The 24,244-nt window shown below is 32.9% G+C and overlaps 1 protein-coding gene and 1 pseudogene across 5 annotated transcripts in view; both read right to left on the reverse strand.

The window, feature by feature from the left end:
- Positions 1-318: 318 nt before the first annotated feature.
- On the reverse strand, positions 319-8,791 carry LOC114076093 (annotated as a pseudogene).
- An 8,519-nt stretch (positions 8,792-17,310) lies between these two features.
- LOC107011409 (nuclear pore complex protein NUP214) overlaps positions 17,311-24,244 on the reverse strand; it is a 33,299-nt gene continuing 26,365 nt past the window's right edge. For 2 of the 5 annotated variants that reach the window (XM_027914594.1, XM_027914591.1), the window contains 4 exons: positions 23,855-24,209; positions 20,141-20,342; positions 18,042-20,006; positions 17,311-17,723 (listed from right to left, as the gene is read on the reverse strand). In XM_027914594.1, coding sequence (XP_027770395.1) covers positions 17,605-17,723; positions 18,042-20,006; positions 20,141-20,342; positions 23,855-24,209 — 2,641 coding nt within the window. In that variant the 3' untranslated portion in view covers positions 17,311-17,604. The remainder of the gene's footprint in view (positions 17,724-18,041; positions 20,007-20,140; positions 20,343-23,854; positions 24,210-24,244) is intronic. The other 3 variants (XM_027914593.1, XM_027914592.1, XM_015210903.2) reach the window with 3 other exon arrangements.

The raw sequence follows: 24,244 nt of genomic DNA on the forward strand, positions 1-24,244 counted from the left end.
AGCATGACACTAAGATATACATACATAGAACTGAAATACCAATGCAAAGCTAAATAAGAAATAGGTTTATTAAACTGAAAACAACAAGTATCTGAGTAAACATAAGCTGGAGCAAATCTGACTGTCTGAAAGCCTCTACTGACATGAGTTGCTAGGACAAGCCCCTAGCTAACTCTATGTGTTTGAAAAACTGAAACAGTAAAAACTGAATGAAATATATTGATCATCCTCCAAAGATGAAGACTCACCAATAACACTACCAAGGCCGATCTAAAGTTGTACTAACCGCGGCCTGAGTGCTGATCATCCGAAACCATATTATAGCCCATGATATGTATGATGCTTGAGCCCCCATCTGAAAATTGGACGTGCTGGGGAAGGGGTGGAGATACTGTTGGTAAAGGACGAGAGCGGTTAACACGATGAAGCACCCGAATTCGACGCACTATAGTAACATCAGCACCAAATTGGGAAGGGATCTCCTTCCATTTGGATCTACAGATCGGGCAAATGAGGTTCCCGTGCTTAACATTTTCGCCGATGCAGCTGAAGTGAAAAGAATGCATGCATTCAGCAGTAAATATGGCTTTGCCTTTTTCAGCTTTCATACTCCCAAGGCAAATTACACATGTTTCCTGCAAACAACAATATAATTGAATACAAAAGCAAGACAATCCTAAATCTTCACTCAAAATTCGTACAATTTACATTGCAACAAGGCACAAATATAAAAGTAAAATAATCTCGTTAGGTCCTTACAAGAGTGTTTGAATTAGCTTGAGCGCATATCAACCACTTAACTAGATATTGGTTATTTTCTTCTTTTAGTTAATGATTCTTTTATTTCTGAAAAGGTACTAATAAAATTAATTAACCAAAAATGTATATTACTTATTAAAATTATAATTATTCAGAATGAATTAAAATGGTTAAAAAATAATTATGAAAAAAAAACTCAAATACTGAAGATAAATATATATTGTAAATCACCGGAGAGATCAAACAGGTTATGGAGATGATCATCATGAGAAAGCATTGAAATAAATTCAAGAAGGAAATAATGACAGCTATTATGGGAGGATTAATGTATAACACATGGATGGCGAGGAACTGGAGACCATACAAAGGTTTTGAGATACAAAAAAAAAAGTGAAGTTATGAAGCAAATCAAATTGGACACTGTAAATGGGATAGAGTTTTTCAAGTGTTTAAAAAATTCTCATAGGACGAGGTCTGAGGATCATCACTATTGACAATGGACGAGGTGCTCTTAGCGTGTATTTGTTCTTGGTTGTCAATTGTAATTTTACAATGTTACCCAAAAAAATCCAACAAAGGTCAACCCTTTATCGTTAGCTTGTTATATTCTGAATAATAATAATTCACAGTAAATCAACACATAAGGAAAGCAGCCTGAAAATCATGAAGATTATAAGAAAAACAACACATCAAAGAAACTCAAGACAACCAGAATCCTAGTTAGGATTCATGGAGCAATGTATGGAAGGAAATGTTAGTTATATGACCCACTCACATTAATATTATTTTGGTTTAATATTTAATTACTAACTAAATTCTAATTCTAATTGGAGAAGTGGAGAAGTAGGGAAGTGGAGAAGTTACTTCAACTACCCATTAAGTCTTCCACTTTACCCATTACCTCTTCCAACTATCCATTATCTCCACTACTCACCATGATGGAAAGGTGAGAATGATGTTAAAACGCACTCTATTTTAAAGGTCCTCTCTCTGCCACAAATATATAGTCTTATCCATCAAAGCTATACATAAAATATAAGACAAGAGAGAGAAACAACTTCTAAAGAACCAAAAGAAAAGACTTTCGCTCAATCAAGTCAATAATTATAATGGCAGATTCGCGTATGTATTCTTGACTGAAATATCATAGTATTAAATATATGTGAAAATCATATAGTTCTACGATCCTGAATGATTGATAGGATTTCTAAATATTAGATTGTTTATGTTTTCACAATCATTTAAAAAATCTTTATATGTGGTATCAGAGCATGGTTTAAGAACTAGTGATTTTTCATAATATTAATGTTCTCCTTATTTGAAAACGGTAATATGTAGTATTAAGTGAAATAATTATTCTCTGTCATGATGTATTTTATTTTGAAATTAAGCATATGAGATTAGTTATTCACCAAAGTGGTCTAATCTTTGAAGAATAAATTCAAAATAATAATGACTAAATGTATATTCAATTATCCATTATTTTGATGCTTATAACTGATATAACTTATGGATATATTGAAGGTTTTGGTTGTAAGATTTCATTTTATAACCATTGAAATTTAATGAGATAATTTAGATGTGTCATTAGTTTTATTTATTTATCCAAAGATAATAAATATTATTGATTGACACATTTAAAATTATTGAATTACGTTAAATTCACATCTAAGCATCATTATGTCTAAAGTTGTATTTTGATGATTCGCCCAAAGGAGGACATCAATATACATTTAAAAATTTATAAAACATTTCTGAATTTGATAGTAAGTTAAAATTCATAACTCAAAGTATTAACAAATGAGTATATTATATTTGCAGCATTTGCTCTTCATTCCCACTTTGCCTATGTTACGACCTTTAACGGTCTTAACTTCTCAGATTGGTGCGAACAGATCAAATTCCATCTCGGAGTTTTAGATCTTTATGTTGCACTTTACAGTGAGAAGCCAACTTCTATTACTGAAACTAGCAGTACTGAACAAAAGTCTCATTATAAGCACTAGGATCGATCTAACAGATTAGGCATAATGTTTATGTGAATGAATATTGCGAGCAACATTAAGACTACTCTTCCCAAAACTGAAAATGCAAAAGATTTTCTAAAATTTCTGGAAGAATCCTCTCAAACTACTGATAAGTCTCTTGCTGGGACACTAATGGGTACTTTGACTACCATGAAGTTTGATGGTTCACGTACCATGCATGAGCATGTCATCGAAATGACAAACATAGCAGCAAGAATTAAGTCTTAGGGAATGGAAGTGGAACAAAATTTCCTTGTACAATTCATTGTCAACTCATTACCGTCAGAGTATGACCCTTTCCAAATAAACTACAACACCATGAAAGACAAATTGAACATGCATGAATTGCATGGAATGTTGGTTCAGGGGGAAGTAAGGCTCAAGAATCAAGGAACCCACTCCATTAACCTTGTAAGACATCAAGGAGTTGGAAAGAAAGAAAAGAAACATGATAAAGGAAAACAGAGGAACAATAATGTTAATGAGTCCTCCTCTCAAATACATAAGAAGGAACATAAGAATGATAACTGTCGTTTCTATGGAAAATCTGGACACTTTCAGAAAGATTGCCTGAAATTTGAGGCATGACTCGAGAACAAAGGGAAGCCTAGTACTTTTACATGTCTCGAATTAAATTAACTGAAGTTCCTTATAATACTTGGTGGGTTGACTCTGGTTGTACTGTTCATGTTTCTATTACTATGCAGGGATTCCTTACAACACAAATCATAAACCAAAATGAAAGATATATGTATATGGGAATAGAGTGAAGGCTCCAGTTAAAGCTATTTAGGAACTTACCGTTTGATCCTTAATACTGGGCACCACTTAGATTTACTTGAAACTTGTTATGTACCTTCTCTTTCGAGAAATTTAGTTTCTTTGTCTAAGTTGGATAAGACTGGATACTCTTTTAATTTTAGTAATGGATATTTTAGTTTGTTTATACATAATTATCTCATTGGTACAGGTACTCTTTGTGATAACTTATACAAACTGAATCTTGATAATATATTTGACGAAACACTCTTAACTCTGCATCGTAATATTGGAACCAAACAAAGTTTAGTGAATGAACAATCTGCTTTCTTGTGGCACAAACGTTTAGGTCACATATCCAAAGAAAGATTGGAAAGATTAGTTAAGAATGAAATTCTTCCAAATTTGAATTTTACAGACCTTAAAATTTGTGTGGATTGTACTAAAGGAAAACAAACAAGACACACAAAGAAAGGAGCCACAAGAAGCACATAACTTCTTGAAATTATACACACTGATATATGTGGTCCTTTTGATATTACATCTTTCGGTAAAGAAAAATATTTTATCACTTTTATTGACGATTTGTCACGTTATGGGTATGTCTATTTGTTGCATGAAAAGTCTCAAAGCGATAAATGCCTTAGAGGTCTTTATTACTGAGGTTGAAAGACAACTAGATAGAAAGGTGAAAACAATCAGGTCATATAGAGGTGGTGAATATTATGGAAGATATGATGAAAATGGACAACACCCAGGTCCATTTGCTAAATTCCTCGAAAAACATGGCATATGTGCTCAATACACAATGTCTGGAACACCACAACAAAATGGTGTAGCAAAAAGGCGTAATTGTACATTAATGGACATGATTAGGAGTGTGTTAAGTAATTCATCTTTTCCTCTTTCATTGTGGATGTATGCTTTAAGGACTGCCGTTTACTTACTTAATAGGGTTCCTAGTAAAGCCGTCCCAAAAACTCCTCTTGAACTATGGACTTGTAGGAAACCTAGTTTAAGGCACTTGCATGTTTGGGGTTGCCTTGCAGAAGTTAGAGTTTATAACCCACAAGAAAAGAAAGTGGATTCAAGAACAATCAGTGGTTTCTTCATTGGTTATCTAGAAAAATCAAAAGGGCATATATTTTACTGTCCTAATCACAGTACAAGAATAGTTGAAACTGGAAATGCTAGGTTCATTGAGAATGGTGAAGTTAGTGGGAGTGAAGAACCACGCAAAGTGGAAATTAAAGAAGTTAGGGTGAGGTTTTCTTTACCTTTTACTTCTTTTAAAGATGTTGTTCCTAAAATTGTTGCACAACCTAACAATAAACAAGAACAACAAATTGATGCTCCTGTTAATCTCAGTGAAGCAATAATTAATGAGCCTATAGTAGATGTACCACAAGAAGTAGCATTAAGAAAATCTCAAAGACAAAAGAGACCTGCTATTTCTGATGACTATTTGTTATATTTACACGAGTCAGAAATTGACTTAGGAATTTATAATGATCCAGATTCATTTTCACAAGCTATTGAAAGTAATAATTCTGATAGATAGATAAATGTTATGAAAGATGAGTTGAAATCTATGGAACAAATGAAGTATGGGACCTTGTTGAATTACCAGAAGGTTGCAAAATAGTTGGGTTTAAATGGGTCTTTAAGACCAAACGTGACTCAACTGACAACATCGAACATTACAAGGCCGGACTTGTTTCAAAAGGTTTCACTCAAAAGGATGGCATCGACAATAAAGAAACATTTTTACCTGTACCTAGAAAAGATTCACGCAGAATTATAATGGATTTAGTAGCTCATTATGACTTAGAGCTACATCAAATGGATGTGAAAACAGCCTTTCTAAATGGAAATTTGGAGGAAGAAGTTTATATAAATCAATCTGAAGGGTTTTCTTGTAAAAGAAAGAAACAAATGGTGTGTAAACTTACGAAATTATTATACGGATTTAAACAAGCTTCTCGACAATAGTATCTTAAGTTAAATGAAACTATTGTCGCTTTTGGATTTAAGGAAAACACTGTTGATTGGTGTATATATCTGGAGGTTAGTGGGAGTAAGTTTATTATCTTAGTCTTGTATGTTGATGACATCTTTCTTGCTACTAATGATCTTGGTTTGTGCATGATACCAAGAGATATTTATCTAACAATTTTAAAGTGAAAGATATGGGAGAGGCATCCTATGTGATTGGAATAGAAATATTTCAAAATAGATCACAAGGATTATTAGGTTTGTCTCAGAAAGACCATATTAATAAAGTGTAGAGAGATTTAGAATGGAAAAATGCTCATCAAGTCTCGTTCAAATTCAGAAAGAAGATAAATTTAGTATCAATCAATGTCCAAAGAATGAATTGGAACGTAAGCAAATGAATGATATTCCTTATGCATCAATAGTTGGGAGTCTAATGTATGCCCAAACATGTACTAGACCAGACATCAGTTTTGCTGTTGGAATGTTGGGTTGTTATCAAAGTAATATAGGAATGGATCACTGAAAAATTGCGAAGAAAGTTTTGCGATACTTGCAAGGACTTAAAGATCATATGCTCACTTATAGAAGATATGATCATCTTGATGTGATTGAATATTCAGATTCAGATTATAATGGTTGTGTGGATACACAAAAATACACATTTGGGTATTTGTTCCTATTAGCTGGAGGAGAAATATCATGGAAGAGTGTGAAGCAGTCTGTTATAGCTGTATCCACTATGGAAGCTGAGTTTGTGGCATGCTTTGAGGCCACAGTTCATGCGGAACTTTATTTCAGAACTTGGACTAGTCGAAAGTATTTTCAAGCCGCTGAAAATTTATTGTGATAATACTGCAGCAGTTTTCTTCTCTAAAAATGATAAGCATTCTAAGGGTGCCAAACATATGTAATTGAAATACTTTTCAATTAAGGAATAAGTCCAGAAACATAAAGTGACAATTGAACATAGTAGCACCAAACTTATGATTGTTAATCCTTTGACGAAAGGGTTACCGCCCAAAACATTTGTTGAACATGTTGAAAGAATGGGTCTTATGAATAGCAATGAATGACTTTATGTAAAGATTATATTATGTTTATGCAACTGACACTTTTGAGCTCAACTATATATATGTTTCTATTAGTACCTGTTTCCTCTTCTATACGTTATGTTGAGAATGATGATGACACGTTTTGTTTTAGATAAAGATATTCTAAGCATTATGGTAGACCCATTATATATTTGAAATGTTGTGTTAGGCAATAGAATAATATTGTAGTGCATGGAAGGGACTATGCCAAATAAAGTGGTGTACAACCGCCATGACTCATATTAGTTTATTTACTTAATAACAACAAATAATGTTGAATTTAGTATATATGCACATTGTAATTGAAATGTTTATTAAATCATTAAGTAAATGATGTTACGTGTGTCAAGTGGGAGAATGTTAGTTTTATGACCCACTCACATTAATATTATTTTGGTTTAGTATTTAATTACTAATTAAATTCTAATTCTAATTGGATAAGTGGAGAAGTTACTTCAACTACCCATTATGTCTTCCGCTTTACCCATTACCTCTTCCAACTATCCATTATCTCTACTACTCACCATGAAGGAAAGGTGGGAATAATGTTAAACACACTCTATTTAAAGGGTCCTCTCTCTGCAATAAATATATAGTCTTATGCATCAAAGCTATACATAAAGTATAAGGCAAGAGAGAGAAACAACTCCTAAAGAACCAAAAGAAAAGACTTCCTCTCAATAAAGTCAAGAATTATAATTGCAGACTCGGGTATGTATTCTTGATTGAAATATCATAGTATTAAATACGTGTGAAAATCCTATAGTTCTACGATCCTGAATAATTGATAGAATTTCTAAATGTTAGATTATTTATGTTTTCAAAATCATTTAAAAAATCTTTATAGGAAAGAGATCTCAAGTTAAGTAATGTAATCATTTGAAGAAGGAAAGAGAATATCTGTGAATCAATCAACGAAGAATATATCAGCCAAGATTCAAGGAAGGGATTGAAGATCAACCAAGATTGAAGGAGATCATCTAAAAAAGGAAGGGATTGATTTAATCATGCATATATCTGGTATGGACATGTTTCAGCAAATCAATCAGAATAAATCAAGGACTCAATTTAAGGATCCTTGATTTCAAACTCCCTTCGGTTTCTGAAATAGAGCAGCACCTTTCACATCTATATAAACCTCATTTATCACACAAATTCACTTCAGCTTATAGTGTAATCTTCTTTTATCTTTCATAAAGCTTTGTAATCACGTGAGTGAAACAAGTGAAAAGAAAAGAAAAAAAGAGATTCTAGGTTTACAAGTAGAGGAAGTGGCAAGGTAGAAAATCTGATTTTGCATATCAGATAGGATCTAATCACAAAAATCATGTACATCTGAAGTCACTGAAATCTCTAAAGGGAACCCTTGAAACCCAAGGGGACTGGACATAGGCACCACATCGATGTTCAGGACCAGTATAAAAACTCTTTGTGTTATTTGCTTACTGCAAATTATTATTACTATTTATATGTTCTACTAATGTGCAGGTAAGTCGACTGACCATTATAGAAAGTCGACTGAATAGAAAATTTACCCCCCACCCCTCTCTCTTGACTTTCATTTAGATCTCAGCTTCAAAAGAATGAAAATCATGTTGCCTTTAAAAAGGGTGTTAAAAGCAAATTAAGGAACATAACATTATATTGTAAAATTGGACTTCGTTTGTTGACTAATCAATGCCGAAAAAAATGTAAACAATATATATCCTCATTGTCACACTGAAACTAATGGTAAAACTAATTAAGATCAAAACTAGGGAATGAGATGCGACAACAAGGGACAGGTTCAAATTATATTTTTTCATAAATTTATGCCCTCAATTTATATGAGTTTAAATAAATATTTTTCTAAAAATTATAATTTCTACAGGGAGACTTCACAACAAATCACACTAAATGGGGTGGGGGTCGGGGTGNAGAAAGTAAAAAGTGAAATACAGATGAAGAATTTTAGACAAAAAGGGGAGAAAACGAAAAAAATAAAACAAAAATAAAAAGAGAGGAGAATGAAAAACGGACCTTGGATGATTGTGCGGTGGGGCTAGGTAAACGGGACAAGGAGGACGGCGATGCAGGGATAGCAGGTGATTTGGGGGAATTGTTATCCTTACGCTTAAGTGAGAACGCCTTCTTCAGTTTACGCCACAGCATCAACATTTTTTTTCGTTTTCTCAAAAAAAAAAAAAGAGAGAAGAGTGCAAATGAAGGAGAGTTTTTGTGAAATTGAATATCGATGAATTATGTATATATAGTGAGAAATTGAGTGTGGGTGATAAATGCAGATAGAATTGAGTAAATTTCCAGATAGCTTAACTCTAGTATTAATAGTGCACATATTTCAAAAATTTATTAAGATGTCATTGAGTTCAATAAGTTAAAAGAGCTTTCAAAAGAATTAATTAAGTTTTCCTTTTGTAGAAATTTAAGACTTAATATATGCATTTCTTGGTATTCAATTATTAATAAAAACTAGCAAAATATTATTTTACCATATTTAAACCAAACACTCCCTAAGTTACATGTGTTGATTGATAAGTACTTAATTCATTATTCACTTGTTTGAAAAGAAAAAAGATAAATAGCTCGCTAAAGTTAAATTATATTATATTATTGATAGAACGTAGTTTTATAATTTTTAATTTATGAATTTAAACAATAACTATTTTGCTTACAAGATTTTATATAGATTGTTTTACATATTAAGTATATATTTTGAACATAAATATAAGATTTGAATCAAAGCTAATGATTTCTATAAAAACACTTGATTATAGCGACACTTTGCTTCTCATCAGTATTGTATTAAAATTTTGACACTACCACTATTGTATAAATAAGGGAGCTTCGATTAGGAAAAATAATTAAGTTATATAAATTTTTATCAAAACAAATTATATTCATCATCTAGCTCTTGGATTTGCAATATTATACCATAGTGGAGATTTATTTCAATAAAATATTAAAAGGAGAATCTGAATGATTAATCAATTAATTGATATATATATATATATATATATATATATATATATTGAAAAGAATATAAGTCAAAAGTTGAACTGCAAAATTATTCTTTAATTATTAATTTATTTTTTTGAAATTATTTATAATATTATTTTTCATTTAATATTTATTTTGAAACTTGATAAATTTTGACTGTTCCTATTATGGTAATTAATACTCCTATTTCCTGCTAAAATTACAATTCAATACTCATCAAAAATGCCCTTAAATATTAATTTATTTTCTTGAAATTATTTAAAATATGGGTTTTTTCATTTAATATTTATTTTTGGATTCGATGAATTTTGACTATTCGTATTATGGTAATTAATATTTTTATTTTTATACTTACAATTCAATGTCATTATTAAATTGGAAGTTATTATTAGCAAGAAAAAACCAACAATCTTTACATCTTTCACGTAGTAATAGTGATGATTTTTTCATAATCATAGTTACTATGAATTTTTTAATAATTAGTCAAAATAATTTTTCATTACACAATTAATATAGGCATAATACATAAATATACCCTTTGACTTGATGTCGTTTCATATCTAGGCGCTCTAACTTTGGGTGTGCACAAGTAGACAGTTAAACTTGTATAAAATTAAACAAATAGACATAAATGTCCTACATGAAAATTTGTGTCCTATGTGATGTTCTATGCGTATTGTGACACATAGGACTTGTGTGCTTATTTGTTCAACTTTATACAAGTTTAAATACTTATTTGTGCACACTCAAAGTTGGAGGGCATAAATGTAAAATGAGGTTAAGTTAAAGGGTATATTTATGTATTATGCCTTTAACATATTTGAATTATCGTACATATTTTATCCTTAGATGACAGTTTTATTTCCACAATGATTTAAACGTTATAAATTGTTTAATAAATTAAATATTTTAATAGTAAATAGTATACATAAATTACCACTAACTCTTCATTATGTAAATGTATGTAACTTTCATTAATTATATTCATTATATTTTTTACTCTCATCTCTAATCGATAATCTCAAATTAATTAATATCATATTTATGACAAATCTTTGTATTCCTCAATGATATCCTATAAATAGTGACATTTGACACAACAATGTACACATTTAAACCAATTAAAAATAAAAACATGAGAAATCTCTATGTTTTATTCTCTTTCTCTTTTTATTTGTTTAGTTTAACATTTATGTTTCTTGTTTGTTGTTATTGTACAACTTTCTATTGTCGTGTTATTGTAATTATTGAGATTTTATCATGGTTTGTTCCTTTGTATACATTAGTCTAGCATGTGGTACTATAATATTATCATTTGAATATTAAATTGGGCAAATCACATAAATATGCTATATTATAAAAATATTTACCATTTATAACAACATAATTTTCTAACTAAATATAACGTTTTTTTTTTGGAATTAAGAGAAGTATATAATACTCGCCTCTTTCTCAACCCGTTTGCCTCTTCTTTTTTTAATTCTTCTGTTTCTTTGACTCTATCTTTCGTTCTTTTTTACTCTTCTGTTCCTTCATCTCTTTCTGTTTTTCTTACTCTTCTACTTTTTTTCTCTTACCTGACATTATTTATCTTCCTCCTCTTTTTTTTAAAAAATTCTTATTCTTCTTCTTTAAACTTTTCATCTAAATAACTATATTCCTCCAATCAGTTTTCGCCCATGTCACTATTTTATCCAAAAATAAGATGAAAAGCGGAATAAAAAGATCAAAAATTTGTATAAAATCACGTTTTTAAGCAGAAAATTTAAATCTTTAAAATGACAAAAGGAAGAGTTCATCATTGATGGTCATTATAAAGCTTGAAATTTTGAATTCATTATTTGAATTTTACGAATTTGTGATAAGTTTGAATAGGTAGTTCCTCCAAATAATTGAGAATGTCGTTGGAGTTTATATATCAATTTTAAGAGGGTTCGGTTAAGTTTATAATTGATTTTAGGTGAATTATTAGATTGAAATGAATTAAATATAGTATTAAAGTTGAATTAGACAATACAATTTTAATGCAAATTTAATTCATTTTGAAGTTTTTTGATTTATTTGTTACTATTGGATACTTAGCTTGTTTAATTCATCATTGATATAACTTATCAGTTTATAGACGATTGTCATGTCTTTCATTAGTTACGTTACTCATTCATTCTTAATTTTCTGTTCTAATTCAACTTTAATACTGTGTAATACAATTTTAATGCAAATTTAATTCATTTCATAGTTTTTTTATTTATTTGTTAATATTGGATACTTGTCTAATTCATTACTGATACAAGCTTAATTCACTTTAAAGATCATTGTCTTGTCTGTCATTAGTTACATTTTTCAGTCATTCTTAATTCTTTCTTCTTATTCAAATTTAATACAATGTAATACAATTTTAATGCAAATTTAATTCATTTTGCAGTTTTTATTTATGTATTGTTATTATTGGATACTTGTTTAATTCATTATTGATACAGTTTAATTCATTCTATAGATCACTGTCTCATATTTCATTTGTTACATTTTTTTATTCATGCTTAATTCTCTCTTTCGTCTCACCTTAAATTTTGTGTAATACACTTTTAAATACAAATTTAATTTATTTTGCAATTAAGTGATTGATTTGTTACAATTGGTTTACTTGTTAAATTCATTATTGATACAAGTTTTATTCAGTTTACATGCAGATCAAAGAATTAAATAAAGAAAGAAAGAAAGAAAGAAAGGAGAAAGAGCGAGACAGAGAAAAGGGAGAAATTAAAGAAGCTGCTGCAACTGGTAATAGTTAAAGAGTATATTCAAAATAAGTAATTTTTTTTAAAAGAAATCCACTCACATAATTAATCATATTGAATTTGTGCCATAGTTAGTTATTTTTGTTTTATGCGCTTTTAATCAATTTTATAGTAAAAAGGTATATTCTTTTTATTAGGAAGATACATATAGTTCCTATCGAAACAATGATGAATTTTGCAATATAAAATTATATGAAGTATTTGAGGTAAATGTGCAACGCACATTCCCAGATCTAGTGTGTGTGTATGTGTGTGTGTGTGTGTGTGTGTGTGTGTGTGTGTGTATATATATATATATATATATATATATAATGCTATTTATTTTGTTCATATTTAGACTTTCTCAAAAATATGCGACAGAGCACTTATGCTATTCTTAAAAACGGTAGTTTTTCTAAGGATCTATCGATTATTTCTTTCAGTTAGCTTAGATAATTGAGTTAGATTTTATTATTATTCTAATTAAGTTAGCACAATGTATATTCTCACCTTTTGATGAATATATAGTCTCATAATGACTACATAGATTTTTGATAATACATAATTTTAAGGAAAAATTACTTATATACACATCTTTACTTATCTTATTATCTATTTTTCTCTACATTTTTAAAATATTACAGAAATCCCTTATTTCTCTCAACTGTTGAAATTTTCTGATAAAAAAATTCGGTAGTCAAACTCACGTTTTCTGCTTCCTTTTTCCTCTCCCTAAATTCACTCCATATTGTTAGCAGTTACAATTTTCAAATCAATTTGATTTTCAAAAGAATTCTCTCTCTAATCAATTTCAAAATTGGTACGATTATCTTCTTCATTATTGTTTTTTCTCTCCCTAAATTCTTAGTTGATGAAATTTGTACACATGAAGACAACCAACCACAAAAGATATTAGGTTTAATATGTAGTGTTTTTTTTTTTTGTGGATTAAATTGCATAGGTAATTTACTTGATGAAGAATGTTGCTGGTAAATCAATGTACTGAACGATTAAATTTTTTGGAAAAAAGTTAATATTGAACCTCAAACAAGTACCTTTCAGTTTGATTCACAAATAACTTCACCAATACAAGTGGATTTTGCCATAATGACCAAAACATTGATTTTATGTGCTGTTGAGGTTGAAGATCAGATTCATGGTTATAAAGGTATGTATCTGATATATTATGAATAATAGTGTTTATAGTTCATTAAATGTTATAAAATTATCTATCTCATACATATTTTTCTTGAATATAATTAAATGTATCATTAACATATTTGTTAACAATTGTTTGTTCTAAAACTATAAATACAGATTGATGATATTATCAAGAATCAGAAATTGTGGATGTTTCAGAAGTCTAACTGAAAGATGAGAATATTCATGATACTACCAAAAATCAACAAGAAATAGAGAATTTTTCAGAACTCCAACCTATATATGAAAATATTCATGTTACTACATAAGCAAGTCCACATAAGAATGTATTAGTATGATCAGAAAATTTAATATTATGATACATTATCAGATGTTTGATACATCAAAATTTGTTTGTGTATGATGCATTATCAATTTAATGTATCCTGAGTTATACTACATGCTGCTTCTTTAGGATGATGAACCAGATCAAGGCCCTCAAGATCTTAATGAAGCAACAACGAATGAAGACACGTAAATAATAATATATCATGCTTTAATTTATTAGGCATAATACATATATTCGAATTTATACTAAATATATCTCATATTCATATATTTTTTTTGTATATGATACATAACTATGTTGATATATACAGACATGATTCATAAATACTAATCTATATTACATGTATCGATATCAAGGCAAACAACTTATGAGCAACAATTAACTATTTAATGTATCTCGTAATAACACAATACTTATCTGTTGGAACGAGATACATAAATAGTAATGTATCAAACACTAACTTTTTAGATATGATATGTAAATTCGAATTTATACTAAATGTATCAATTACATAACAACTATCACATAATAATGTCTATCTAACATCTAATGAGTAGGGTTGTTCATGGTTATGGTTAACAACCAGACCAAATCGCAGTTCGAACCAAATCGATTTTAAAAAAAATTGATATCTAATTTAGTTTGCTTAGGTTTGATTTTAAATTTTGAAAATCACTACTATTTGTTTTGGTTTTACTAAAAAAAACCGCAAAAATAAGCAAATCGAACCTTTAGATATATAAATTAATCTTACTTATACATTTATAGATCACTTGAGTTTATTTTACATACTATTTTTCGCAACCTTGTTGTATTAGATACATTTTCAACTACATCATGATACATTATATAAAAATGTATCTGAACCGTATTGAATGGTACCATCTTCACAAACACCTTCTGGTACATTATTATCAAATAGCTAATCTGTTACAAAGAATTGACACAAGGTTGAAAATCTTAACATTTCAATTTATTATATCAAAATTTCACCAGCTATTAGTAAATTGTAATGTTTTATCGAAGTAGAAGTTGGAAAGCAAAAATTAAAAATCGATAATCTCAAAATAATATATCTGAAACATAATAGTAGTCCCAAAAAAAGAGTTTGTCAATCTTCTTTCGGAAAGAAAGTACAACTTCATCAATTATGACCTTCAACGTGCACAATAATTTGTGTTTGTGCTTATCTTTTCATCTAGATTTTTTTTCTTCTTTTTCTTGGTCGTGTAGGCATCTTTTTTACCTTGGTGGTAATATAATTTCTTTCAAAACAAACACTAATCAGTTGGTTTGTAGTAATCAAAGCAGCATGGAGGTATCTTTGTAATATTTTGCTCTTCACAACAATAATTGTATGTGTAAAAGGAATCTCGTCATACTGAAATCTCCTAGTTACATATTTTTCTCTAAAGGCAAACGATGTATCGTCGTCCACTTATATACATTGAATAAATAAATTTAGAAGATGGAACAACTTGTGCACATTTAAAAGTGAGAGATACATCATATATCAATTAACTCAATTTAAGATACACAAAAGCTTAATGATAATTAACTTCAAATACACAATAGTTTATGTATTCATACATATAAAGAAATTCATATACTGATAAATAAAATTCACATGTATCTGATACTTTATAGTAATGACACACTAACTCACATTTATAGAAAATCATTGCATACACAACTAAAATTAAATCAAGTTTCAATCAGCAATGTATCATGATTTATATGTACATATACAAATTCAAAAATAAAAAAAGAAATTTACATGTATCTGATATTTTATATTAAAAGTACAGTAACTCACAAATCTTCAAATCTACAACGTCTATTTCAAAGTTTTAATGTATCAATTTCTATCAGTAATGTATCATGACATATCAATCATATACAAATTCATGAATGAAAATCATTGATTAAAGCACATGAATATGTGTTTCATACCTTTTGTTATCATATCTTTAACTCGAAAATTGAAGTTATGGCAAATAATAACTATTTTTTGCCCAAGCTAAGTCTAAAACATCTTTGAATTGCTTTCATATTTGGGATCTGCCATTACACAAGGGTAAGTAACCACCCGTATAAAATAAAGATAGCAAGAAAATTGGCAAAGAAACTCAACCTGATCATCCATAGTGAGATTCGTGTAGAATTTAAAGAACCCAAAAACAACGATCTTCGATTTTTTTTCCTTCGAGAGTGTTAGTCATCAAAATATTCATTATGTATCTTATCAAATTTTCAACAAAAAATTTGAATCCTACTCGAAAATTTCTTCGTTGAAATATGGACAAAATGAACATGGATTTTGAATTTTGAATTAATTTGTTATTTTAGGATATATGTTTCTCTGATGAATACAATAAAAAGTAACTGAATAGCATAAATTATGAAATTTTAATTTGATTTTCTGTTTTGTTTTCCTTTTTAAGTGTAATAGCCATATATATAATGTATCACAATTAATGTATCCGGATAGCCAATTATGTATCTAGATGGCTAATATTTAAGGAATTTTTGTAAAATAGAAAAGAGTAGGGATATGATGTAATATAAGTTTTACACCATTGAATTTATGTAAGTTATTTTTTCTTTTATTAAAATTAATATATCCAATTGATGACTTATGTATCTGAAAATTATAAATTTTAAGGGATTATTGTAATTAAAAAAAATAGAGATAGAATATAATTTACTCTTTACATTATGAAATTTACATTATGAAATTTATGTAAGTTATATTTTTCATTTTTCATCTTTCTTTATTTCAAATTTTGTTTTGCAAGTAATTTGCATGTATCACATTAGAATATACATCGATTAGTTCGACTTTATAATTATATCATTATAAAGAGCAAATATTTTCATCAACCGAACACCTTCACCGAAAAATCAGATCAAGCATATAAATTAAATATATGGATTCATTGATGAGTTTAATCTTTTTTCCCTTGGATAATTATCCATTTCTTTCTTCTAGTTTTCTTTACTTGTCTAATTTGTTGCCCCCACATATTTGAGTTTGTATAAATTTGTTACCTTCAAATTGTTTGGGAACCCTGTGCTACACAAAAATGAAATAGTTGGTCCAGAAGTTTCTCCACTGAGCTCATACTTCTACAAACTTAAATTTTATCTTGAATCCGTCTTTTAGATAACAGTCGACACATCAATCTGATCATAATTTTGCAACAAAACTTTATTGAGAGCTCTACACAACCTAAAATCTACTCATATATTACTTGACCTATATGAAGTTCTCTTTTATGATTCTACACTTCGAGCAAACCCCCAAAGAACAAGGAAAGAACGTTTTATTGAATCTAAGGTACCAACCAAAGGAGGGACAGAGAAGGGATAATGCAGTGGGATTTCATGAGTTTCCAGAGTCTCAAACCAAAATAGACAGAAGGATAGACATGGACAAAGCTGTATGATAAGTTCAGTTGCTCCAACTCGCCAAGTGCATAAGTAACATGAAATACACAAGAAAGAATGCAAAGAGAAACCACTTTTGAGTCAGTCCCATTACTGGGCTTCATCCACAACTAATAATAACACGGATTAACTAACTTCATAACACAAAAGTGAACTGAACCAGAATACAACAATCTACAAGTAAAACATCTATCACATCATCCATTTACCCCTTTGTTTCTTTCCTAAGAATTTTCTTTTCAAAATTTGTGTGCATGGAACTACTTCCTCATCTGTGTGAAGAGTTGAGAAGGTGGTCTTGCAGTAGCTGAACTCCCACCGAATGCAGGGAAGCCACTACCACCACTTTGTTGGCTGCTAAAAGCTCCAAAACCACCACCTTCAAAATTTAGCAGAACAGAAAAAATCAAGTCAACAAGCGTATAATTACCATGTTACGTAACCTATATCAAAGATTATAATATTTCAAATCATTTGAGTCACACGGTATCTTGTGTACCATGGATATAAGAGAGAACAATACTCCTCAGTCACTTTCCAAAAGAAAAACACCGTCAAAACAGTTTCACCATTTTTTCACAACATTCTTCATAATGAAGAATGGACTCACTTCTCTTTGCTGCTTTAAAACTTCACATTTTACTTATATGTAAATCAAATAGGACTGATTTGGTTGAAATATAGCAGAGCTACATACCTGAAAAGCCTGAACCACCACCAGTTGGAGCAGCAAATCCACCACCAGCTGCAGCAGCAGCTCCAAATCCACCAGCAGATGTGGCAGCAGCTCCAAATCCACCAGCAGATGTGGCAGCGGCTGCAAATCCACCAGCACCTGTGGCAGCAGCAGCAAATCCACCAGTGGGTGCAGCAGAAGCACCGAATCCAACACCACCAGAACTCAGATTGGAAAACCCGCCACCAGTAGAAGAAACTCCAGAAAACCCACCTCCGAAACCACCAGCAGAGCTATTGCTCATAAAACCTCCGCCAAAAGAGCTTGCAGATCCCACACCAGTTCCGGGTATTCCAGCACCAAGCTGCCTTGATTGTCCAAAAGTACCAAGAACTGAACCTAAAGCATGCTGCCCTTGTCCAACCTGAGCCGGCTGGCCAAACCCACTCACTGCTGGAGCCTGACTCGTGGAAGTGAGGCTAAAGCTACCAGGAAAGGCACCAAAATTTGCAGTTGCTGATGGTTGAGGTGGCTGTATTGGTTGAAAACTAAATGACGCTGGTCGAAATAACTCACTGCTTGAAGCTGTACTTGTAAATAAGGTGTTTGCTGGAGATGAAGCTTTATTCGGTGACATAACACCAAATGGATTAGGTTTTGTAGAAACTGGAGTAGCAGCAGATCCAATACCAAACCCAGCCAAGTTACCCAGTGCATTCTCCGTCATCTGATTATTCTCAGGAGCTTCCTCTTCCATCTCATCCTCATTGGTGACAACATCTGAACAATCACTCTTCACTGATGGTGGAATGGAAGAACCAGAAAATGGCTGTCCAGGTATAGGATTCAAACCAACATTTGAGACTTGACTTGATTCCCCACAAGGATGGACCTGACTTGCAGATTTCAAACTGGGTGACTGTTCATTTGTGGAATTTGATTGTACCAAAGGTCCAGCTTGTAATTTAGACACACTGAACGATACAACAGGCTGTGAAGCTGGATCTTGTGGTGTATCTATCTTTGTACTTAGATTCGCAAGTGAAGCTGGTTTATCGGAATTTGTATCAGCCTTCTTATCAAGTATGGCAACCAAAGGTCGAGACAGGATTGTTGGGGACTCAGACCTTGTACTATCTGAAGAAGGTGTAATGGGTAAGGTATCCAATTTTTGAGTGCTTTGAAGAGATGAAGACTGTGTCAGAGAAGCTACTGATGATTGAGAGATCTTTTGATTGGAACCTATACTGGCTTTAGAAACGGATTCGAATGATGACCACGGGGATGATATTGGTGAGAACATTGGCTCTTGTGAAGAAGATAAAGATGATGACGGCATGATTTTTGCATGCGAAGAGGAACTATGTGTTGATTCTTGGGCAGATAATGAAATCTCACTACCTTGGCTTTTATTCACAACTTCTGAGTGTATAACCTTAGCAGACAGAGTGAAGGCAGAATTAGCAGCAGCAGCAGCAGTTGGTAAAGAATAGTTAAGACTACTGTCAGACTCAAACTGTGCACTTCCACTAGTCACCGGTGCATTTTTCCAATCTCTGACAGGTTTGGTGATTCCAGGTTTACCATCAGCATTTGAAGTATCAATTGTAAACTTGGGTTTGGTGATTCCAGGTTTACCATCAGCATTTGAAGTATCAATTGTAAACTTGGGTTTGGTGATTCCAGGTTTACGATCAGCATTTGAAGTATCAATTGTAAACTTGATTGGGGCCAATGTCTGTGCAGGAGGACCTGACGAGTTTGGCTGCTGCATTCTGTTCCCCGATTGATGAATGGCCCCTGGTCCACCTGTTTGCACAATATCTTTAAGTGGTATTGTGCTTCTGCCTGATCTTGTCGTAGCAAGATTGTGAGTATCTACTAAACCATATTGGCTAGTGACTGCGGTCAACTGTGACTCATGCTGCAGTAAAGATACTGGAGAAATAATTGGTGGCATTTCAGCTGCATGTCTTGGAAGTACATCTGCCCATTGGAAAAAAGAATTTTTAGTGGACTGGTTTGCTGGTATATCATGAAGACCTACATATATTTTAGCAAAATACATTACATTCATTTACTGAACAGATGTAGCCTATTTATTAGTTTAGGTTGGGAACCTTTGCTTCTAACTTGCTCTGGAGAGATGGAAGAGGCACTGAAGATATTTGATTGAGCAGTCGCTGATCTCTCGCGCATCCTAGACTGGTGATGTTTCTTATCCAGTGACAAAGATGACTTATTTGAAGTTTCCTTCTGGCGATCTTCTTGAAGAACAATCCTTTTCACAGTTGTTTTGGGAGTTTCAAAGCTTGCCCAATTCTGCCAAAAGGTCAAAAAAGATACTGCAAGTTAAGCTTAAAACAAAATAAATGATACTACCACTTGATTATCTAGCCATGAAAATGCTAAATACCAAGTATAGTTCTGATGGTACCAATTTAAGGAATGCGACAAGGGAAACTTTAGCTCAAGGAATAATGAAGCTCCACGTCTTTAAAAATAGGACAATATTATTCTCCAATTGGAACAATAATTTGAATAGATGCTTAAGTTTGTCCTCTTAATTACACGTTCCAACTACATACTCCACACATATCTGCATAATTTACTCAATGGATCAACAGTCAGCAAAACATAACTATTTTTACTTTCATGTTTTACTATGTAATCTAGTATTCAGATTGCCCGGCTACTTTTGTCTTTCTTTTGCTTTGCGTAGTAAGTGCATATACCATTGTACTCGCTAATTGCTGAAAGATGTCACTGACAGTACCTACTTTAAACCAATTACTCTTAGATTATCATCCCAATGTTTAAGATAATACCCACTTCCAACAACCCAGTGAAGGTCCCTGCAATTCCCTACAGGTTATGTGTAGTACCAAGCCCAAAATGTTCTGTCTTTCTTTTAGTTTTAAAATATGTATTCCTTAATCCTTATGTCCCAAATTTATGTGACACACTTTCCTTTTTAATTGTTCCCAAAAGGAATGACATATTTCCTTACTTGACAGATGTTTGATGACACTTATCAACATTTTACCCATGTTGGGTCCCACTTATTGGCAAAATGTCCACAAAGGTGTACTCTTTTATTAGTAATTCATTTATTTGACGGGTATTTTGAAACATAGCAAAGTCTTCCCATATTTCTTAAATTCTGTGCCCAGTCAAGCCAAATCTGACTTATGATAAGTCTGCATGTGTCATTAAACAGGCCACAACTACCTTGTTACATGTCAGACACGTCTTATCCTATGCAGTTGACATCCCCCAACTGTTGAGCTAATTCGAAATTCAAAATACAAGTCTAACTAATCATGTAGATAATACCACAAATGGCTGGAAATCAAGGAACTGCCGTACTACCATGGCATGTGCACGGCACACGCAGGCAACCTTCAAATCTGGCGCCAAATGCACACTCTGGCTCCCAGCTTCGCGTCTTTGCCCACATGTCTGCCTTATGGGTTAATTTTCCTCGTTTGACTCCACACAGCAGTCACGCACCTACGACTTAGCCCTCTTCTTTTTCCATAAGTTTGGTTCAACACTCAGATTATTTATGGCATATGAAATCACAACATAAGGCACATACAAGAATCGCTTCCCAACTTTGTATTTTAACTTGTGCCAAAAAGAAGCACACAGAACTCAGCCTTTCAAAGTTCAGCCAACAAAGCTAAATCTGGCCTGTGACATCAAATAGGCCATAACCGCTTGTCACACGCCAGGCAAATGTCTTGTCCTCTATGCAGTTGGGGGTCCCCCAACTGCTTCATGATATAAGTCTTACTAATCCTGTAGCATCAACGTCTGGAAATTAAAAAACTATCCAACATCCGAAGCATGTGCACGGCACACATAGGTAGCCTTCAAATCTGGTGCTAAATGCCCACTCTAGCGCCTTGCTTCTCGCATGCCACGTGTGCAGGTTCTGCATAGCACAACTTGTAATTGGTACCCAATCCCCTTAGTCGCCTGCCTTGCCCAGGTCATAGTCCACACGACGTTGTATACTCCGGCTGAATCTGTCTGATAGGCTAAAGATACAACCCACCTTCCATGTCAGTTTTCTGAAGTCATTTCATGAAGATGCTAGGGATCCCAGCAAGGTTGGCATCCAGACGTGCCCCTCCTGTTGTGCAGTAGCAATATGAGGGAGAGATTGAGAAGATGTTGGATCACCAGACTTTGGGTCATAGCAAGAAGAATCGGCGGATAGAACTTCTGGTTCAATGGAAGGGCAAACCAGTGTGTGATGGTCCAGGTCATAGTCCACAAACTTGTCTCAGCCATGACCATAGCCTTGCCTAGAGCAGCCCTTGTCATGCCTTATTCACACCACCGTCAAGGTCTTGTCATGACCTGCCGGCAGTCTTGCCTTCAGTAAACTTGATCTTAACCGAAGTTATTTGGTCATGACTAGGTTCATCATGTAAATCCCTAGCCATCAAAACCTCCCCCGCTAAATGAGCTCGTCGTCCTTGACGAGGCAGAATCTATGTACGCCTCGACTTCATCTTCAAACTGCCACAATTATGGTCCTCTCTCCCAACTAAAATCACACCGGTTTGCCCACCAGAGATTCATTCTATGCACTGATTCTTCTTGCTGTGACCCTAAGTGTGGTCATCCAAGATCTTCTCAATCTCTTCCTCATAGTGCTTCCGCACAACAGGAAGGGCACGTCTGGATGCCGAACTTGCTGGATCCCCAGCATCTTCATGAAATGACTTCAGAAAACTCACATGGAAGGTGGGGTATATCTTTAGCCTATCCGAAAGGTTCAACCGGAGTCATACGTGCATGACTTCTTTGTGGCGTTGAACCACGAAAAGTTGACCCCATAACAACTGGAGAACCTGCGCACAATGCAGGTACATGGGGAAGGCATGAAGCTGGGTGCCAGAGTAGACATTTTGGCACCAGAAGTGAAGGTCGCCTGCGTGTGCCACGCACATGCATCGACAGTAGGGAAGTTCCGTGATTTTCAGCCGTTTCTGGCATTGTCAGCAAGATAAGTTACACTTGTATTTTGAATTCAAATTGGCCTCGCAGTTCAGGGATGTCTACTGCATAGGATAAGACATGTGACTAAGGTGTTGTGGCCTATATATTGGCACCAACCTGAGTATCGCACCAAAGAAATATGAAAGCTGACCCAGTTTCTCCCAAATACAATTCAGCATAATGAAATCAAGGAACTTTCAGTATAATCATAAACCTTTCCAAGATCTAGCTTGCCAACACTCTTCGTACACTCTGCTTCTTTCTCGAATCTACCACTTTGTTTGCCACCAAAGTTGCATCCAAGATCTCCTACCTTCCACAAAAGCATTTTGTGAAGATGAAACAAACTTATTCAAGACCTTCTTGAGTCTAATATAAAGCACCTTAGAAAATAATAGGTCTATTATTCCCGATGCTCGTAGCTCCCTCCCGTTTAGGGGTAATGCCGATGAATAAAACACTTAAGCTCCTCTAAAATTCCCCTCTTTCCTGGAACTCATTGATGGTCTGAATAATATCGCTATTAGCTGTACTCCAACAATTTTGTAAGAAAGCCAAAGTAAATCCGTCAGGGCCCGGGACCTTGTCTAATACTACACAACTATACAACACAACTGTGTTAAAATTCACTCCCTCATGTGCACAATAAGTGAAGTAATGAAGCTTTAAAGTAGTCAGATCAGCAATAAATAACAGCAACAATTATTCATATTGAAATATGATGCTTTATGCAATAAAGCAGTGGCCCACCTAAAGGTGTTCCAGGTGTCAAGTTGGAGAAATTTTATCAGCATCTCAAGAGAAGGTTGGAATATTACCCGATCAAGTGAGTCACGGCGTCTCCTAGCTGTCTCTGGCTCAAGGCTCTTCACAGGACTTGGCTTCTTTCTCCTGGATCGTTCTTTAACAGCAAGAAAGACTGATAGTTCCTTGTTAAAAGGTGTATTTTCAGCCTTTTCCCTAGCTGGAGACTTGTGAGAAGCACCATCATAGGATAAACCAATTGTTTCAAACAATTCCTTCCTAATATTCTGACCTTTTGCAGGAGAATCTATGCTCAAATCAGTCATTAGTTTCGAGAGACTTTCAGAAAGTTGCTCTGCTACTACTAGCTGTGTAGTCATTGTATTACGTAAATTGTGCAAGGACTGAAAATTCCTGAAATGCAAATAGCTCCAACATTCACCCAAACTTTAATCAATAAAGAT

This window comes from Solanum pennellii, chromosome 2 (assembly GCF_001406875.1).
Source record: "Solanum pennellii chromosome 2, SPENNV200".
NCBI lineage: Eukaryota > Viridiplantae > Streptophyta > Magnoliopsida > Solanales > Solanaceae > Solanum > Solanum pennellii.